Raw genomic sequence first — 6,000 nt, 5'->3', positions numbered from 1 at the left:
CGTATAGAACTTATTAGACTTAACTAGCCGGAATAGTAAGCTATATACCGTAATTAATAAGATAAGAGCTTTATTAATTATATCCTTATATATAACCTCCTTAACTATCTAGGTATTAAGCTAGGAGATCTAGCTCGTAACGGATGCTTAAGTATAGAGAGCTTATAAGGCTAGCTAGCTAGTAGTATCTACTCGGCGAGGCTCGTATTTAATAATAATACCATGCTACTTAAGAAGATAGTTTCGGAAAGTCGTACTGCTCTAGCATCCGTAGGAAGGATTATTATAATACTTATAATAAAACACACGGTTCTTAGCCTTATACTTCGGCTTATCGTCCTAAGGTTCTCGGGCATACGTTCGAAGGCTTAATAATAGAGCGGGTTGCTCTTAAAGACTTAATCCTTCGGCAATAAAAGAAAGCTCTAGGAAATACAACGAGTCCGGTAAAGAAGTTATTAAATAAAATTAGATTATTAGCGCCTATTAGTTAAGCCGCGTAAGCAATACTAAAGGTAAGTCGTGCTAAAGATAGAACTATTTATATTCGACTAACTTTAGTCTGATTTTCTAAGTTTTACTATCTTTCTTAACCGGGCATTTACCCCTTTCTAGCTATTATCTACCTTAAATTACGATATATAAAGGGGCTTAGTTTATACGTCGTAACTAGTTAAAACTCGGTTCTACTATAATCGATATCGATTAATATCGATATCGGTATCGATACGATATCGATCGACGATAAAATCGATATCGATATCGACTAACCACCCTAGTAGCCTTAGGTAAGAAATATATAAAAGTCTTTAAGATAGTCGTTTTAGATAGGCCCGTCGAGGATTATATCGTGAGCGCGTTAAGGGTATCTCGTTATCCGTCCTATAGTAGTAATAAGTTAAATTAACTCGGCTTTATATAGTAGCTTTAGAAACTCCCTCCTAGCGAAGGATAAGAATAGTTCGGGAGCTAAGTCCTTATTAGGCATATTAAATATGCTTCGATCTTTGCCCGGGCTTATTAGAACGTTACGGGATCTAACGTTTGCCGGTTCTAGCCTAAACCTAAAGTAATATTCGGAGAACTAGTTTAGCTAGACTTAGGCGTTAGGGCTATTATTAATATCGTTCTTGCCTTCTAATCTACTATTTCTTCCTTTAGTTAGTAGAGTTGCTTAGAAGATTAAATGCGACTATTTTTAATAATATATAAGTAGAAATAACCGCTTAAATCTACGTCGGAATTTACAGTCTTTCCGTAGACACGGCTTAGATAGGTATAGAAATTAACGTTTCTTATCTAAATTTTCGGTAGACAACTTTTCTCTCTTAGACTATAGTAGGGATAGGTATACTATTTTCCGGGTAAAGGGAGCTTAGCATAAACGGTCGTAAGGTGCCGCTAAAGATTAGCGTTAGAACCGAACCCGTCTTCTAACCTAGCATAGCTAGAATAGGGGCATTTAAAAGGCTTTTCGTAGATCCTATTATATTTTCTAGCTCGTATTAACTATATTATCTAAATAATTATAAGGATTAAGCGCATTTACTTAAATATAGAAAGAGTCTTACACACGCAATAATATATCTCGTATCGGAGAACCCCTCGGCTTAATAGGTATAGGTGCAGCACTATTAAAAGCAAATCGTCGGACGAAAGAGCAGATCGCCTTATCTTAATATAATAACGGAGAGAAAGTGCCTACTTAGTAGTAAAGTTAAAACGTTGCTTCTTTAGATAGAAAAGTGGTAAACCCTATAGTTAGTCTTTTCCCGAGGAAAGCATTTTATTAATAGGTGAAAAAGGAGAAAGCCGGACTATTACTTATAAAAGCCAAAGTAAGCAAACTACAGATACGGTAGAAAACAAGGGCCGACAATAATTCGTTTCACGGCTCCCGCCTTTATCGAGTAGACATCCTATATATTTAATAAACCCTATAGCCGGACAACGCATAGCGTGCAGCTAAAGGCTAGGAAGCGCTCCCGGTTAGCTAGGGTGTCTAGGACCTCGTAGCACTAGATAGCTATTCTCTTAGTAAGGGCTAAGACCTATAGTAAAATCTAAATTTAGTGTAATCCCCTCGGCTAGGACACCGACATAGACCGCACGATCTTAGTAGGCAATATCGACAAATACTATAAATCGAAAAACACGCTATTTATCTTCTTAATTATCCTCCTTAGCTAACTAAGATGCAACGATTTATAAAGTATAAGAAAGAGTGTCGCAAATTTAAAAAGACGCCTTTACGGCCTTATATAGTTCGTTCTTACCGTAGCATCTTCGTCTATATCCCTTAAGTGTTCACTCGCATATCTCTCTAGTTTTTTAAGGCCTATCTTCTTCGCTGTCTCTTTAGTAGATTGAAAAAGTCGCCGCTGCGTGGGTTAGTTCCTAATCGATGCTACTTATAAGCGAGAACTTATAAATGCGCCCTCCGTCTCAATAGGATCAAAACAGCCGTTCTCGTAAAGGCGGTACCTATAAGAAATCTCTATATACTCGGCCACTAGGTATAGGGGGTCTCCTCCGAGTATACTAAGGGATCTAGGCTGTCCTATAAATTGTGCAATCGCCTAGAGATCTAGGCGTAATTATTCTAACGAGCACTTTTATGCAAACTCGCCTGCTGCCTCGGTATTCCCTTCAATCTCCTTGCCTAGTCCTCGCATAATTCTAAAGACAATCGTCTGGAAAACGACGGTAGGGATCTCGAGTTATACTTCAGAAGAAGGTCTAAATGACCCACAGAGGTCCTTAGATTGGGGTCTGATGGTCTCTTCGATACGCTCCGTGTCAGCGCCGCCATCACGCTCGTCTACACGCTGCGGCTGCCGAGGGCCTGGCGGCTGGTGCTCGGCGTTATTCTTGTGGTCAAGCTGGCGCTGGTGCGCGCAGCCGACCGGGGCGAGTCCTTCGCCCGGCACGGCAACTACAACATGATCCTCTTCGTCGTCCTCGCCGTGCCGCTGAACCTCGTGGTGTTCGCCACGGTCCTGCTTTACCGGAGCACGCGGCATTTCTGGCGCATCGCCGGCGCCTTCGTCGTCTCGCTACTGCTGCTCACCAGCGTGTCGCTCGTCCGTCAGAGAGCGCGCTGGAGAGCCGGATTCCTCGGGCGCGGCTACCAGCCCGATGCGGCGGCGTGTCGGTTCCCCGAGCCAAACTGGCCTTTTATTGACCTACTGCCTGCGGGAGCCTAGAATTTCTAGACAGGCTCCCAGAGCTGTCCCTTGCCGTCCATCGACTTCGATGCGCGGCTCACGCAGCACGACGCCCTCCTGACCATCGACGGATGCCCGCCGGGCCTGCCGGTTTCATATGACGTGCTGCCCAACACGCGCAGCTGGCCCGCGTCTGAGAAGAAAGAGTATGTATTGAACCGGATGATTGTCCAGCGCACGGTGCGGCGCGAGTATACCGGCCGGGTGCGCCTCGACGTGCGGTCGACCGAGACGGTCATTGCGAGATGCGGCCACGAGGAGAAGCTGCTGCTGCGCGTCGCCCGCACGCTGCCGCCGGCGCGCGTGAGCCAAGGACGGACCGAGACGCAGCGGCCCAACATACTGCTACTCTCCTTCGACGCCGTGTCCCGCCGGGGCTTTCACCGGCGGCTGCGGCGCACATCCAAGCTGTTGGAGGAGCTGCACGAGCCTGGCCGGCGTTAGCTCTACCAGTTTTTCCGCTCGCACGCCGTCGGCTTCAACACCGACGACAACAGCCGCAGTATGTACACGGGAACAATACGGCGCAGCGGCGTCGACCCTGTCTGGCAGCAGTTTCGCGACGCCGGCTACATCGTTGCCCACACCAGTGTGGTTTTCGATCCAGTCAATCCTAATCAATCGATATTAACGGATTAATTAAATTAACTAGTAAGATTATTAATCTTATTAATCTATATAGTGCTATAACTGCTATAGAGGCGCTACTAATTTAATAATCTATTTTAGCGGGATAACTAGGTAAAGGAGCGCTATAGCGTAGTATTTAAAAGGATACTTAATTAACTACTTTATACTATTATCTTTAAAGTCTAATATAAGGACTTCGATACTAACTTTTTATATATTCTAGTATTTTAATAGTTTCTACTAATAACTACGCTCTATCCTATAAGATTATATAACGCGCTCCTAAAAAAACTCGCTTTACTTTATTACTTATTACTAGAATTAAGAGGATATTAATTACTATAATTAAAAGCTATAAAAAGTATATTTATTATTAATCTTATAGCTACTACTTAATAGTAGTTATCTTACTAAGCCTATATAGTTCTTAGTTATAATAATTATCGAACTTATCTTAGCTTTATAGCTAATAGTAATCTTTTAGGCCTCGCGCGATCCTATTAAATATAGATACTAGCTCTTAGGTCTCTAGACTAGCTTCGGCTTTATATAATAGTATAGTACTAAGATTGCTATCTTAATAGCTCTGCTAAAGCTCCTTAATATTATTAATCGCTTTCTTTTACTAGGATGCTTTTTAGTTATTTTAGATATACTTTATACGAAAATCTAGATTAAGTATAATACCAGTAGTATAAAAAGGAGAGTCGTTTATCTTACTATAATACTTATTAAGGGTCTCCTAGCTACTTTAAATCTATAAATAGAGCTCCTTATTAGCCTTAAATTTAAATAGAGCTCCTTTAAGGTACCTAATTAATATATCTATAGTAAAGAGTATAAAGTCGATTATTATATTATATCCTTAGTAATATAGAGTTACCTCTTAAAATAGTGCTAAAAACGTCTAGACCGTTTAAATCTTTTACTAGTCTAAAAGAGAGAGGAAGTCGTCTTTAAGGTTATCCTAGTAAGCTTTATAGAATCTATTAATCTTTCCTTTATACTAAAGTATAACCTTATATATATTAGTCTAGCTATTCTATCTTATACGATTATCTAGCGGAACTAGTCGCCTTACTAGCTTAATAAAAGCTTAGGTATAGCCGCTTAACGCTCGAATAAAGATAATAATATTATAAAGCTTACTAAATAGACCTATTTTCTAGAATAACTATTATAAGGATTTATTAATAGATCTAGCTATACTATCCTAAGCTATAATCTCCTACTCTTTATATAAGTTTAACTCCTCTATCTATATAGAGTTATAAAAAAGAAAGGCCTAGATAGTAAAGTTAATAATATAGCTAATATAATATATATAGTAAATAACTAGATCTTAATTAATGCCTTATTATTTAAGGTATTCGCTTATTATATAGTAAAGCATATTATTAAAGCTTACGTTATCGCTAATAATAGATCTAACCTTTTAAAAGATACTATAGTCCTTAAGGACTAGTAGTATAGTATAGAATTACTTTAATCTAAAGTAGCTAGGAATCCTATAAAGACTAATAAAAAGCCTAGATAATTTATCTTAGTCTTATATAATAAAGTAGGTATAGATTTTAAGAAGAAGAAGCTTATTTTAAGAAGTCTATATATTAACTACTAGATAAATACTTAAACTTAATAATTAAAGCGCCTTTTATATAAGATCCTTTTAAGATTTATATATTATATAGATCGCTTTCCTAATCTTAGAGTATACGGTTATAATATATCTATTTACTTTTAAATTAAGTACTTTATAAAGGGCGTAAAACTTAAGCTATTTAACGATATAAAAAGATAGATTTTACGCGACGATTAATATAGTAAGTGCCTTTATAATAATTTCCTTATTAAGCACCTTATAAAGGATATAGTTATTAATTACCTTTATCTACCCTATTAATATAGCCTTAAAGTAAAGCTATTTAAGCTACTTAAATACTATATTTAGAATATAAGGTACTTTTACTATAATAATCCTATAAATCTTTATAAGGTATACTTAAAAGGTATTACTTACTTAATATCGATAGCTATCTATATAATACTTATAATAAAAGAGTCGGTTTTTACTAGCTCTATTAAGTTTATATAGTCTTAGTAGATAATAATATTCCTTAGTTATAATTACTAAAGTACCTCT

The 6,000-nt window shown here is 38.2% G+C and overlaps 1 protein-coding gene across 1 annotated transcript; it reads left to right on the top strand.

Moving 5' to 3' along the window:
- Positions 1-2,617: 2,617 nt before the first annotated feature.
- HRG_00419 (uncharacterized protein) lies at positions 2,618-3,671 on the top strand (the record flags this gene model as incomplete). Its single annotated transcript, XM_044858890.1, has 3 exons — positions 2,618-2,640; positions 2,765-3,150; positions 3,220-3,671. 3 exons carry the CDS (start codon positions 2,618-2,620, stop codon positions 3,669-3,671), a joined length of 861 nt encoding a protein of 286 aa, XP_044725290.1.
- Positions 3,672-6,000: the final 2,329 nt, after the last annotated feature.

This window comes from Hirsutella rhossiliensis, assembly GCF_020360975.1.
Source record: "Hirsutella rhossiliensis strain HR02 chromosome Unknown scaffold00001, whole genome shotgun sequence".
Lineage (NCBI taxonomy): Eukaryota > Fungi > Ascomycota > Sordariomycetes > Hypocreales > Ophiocordycipitaceae > Hirsutella > Hirsutella rhossiliensis.
This window is presented reverse-complemented; position numbering and strand designations above follow the sequence as displayed.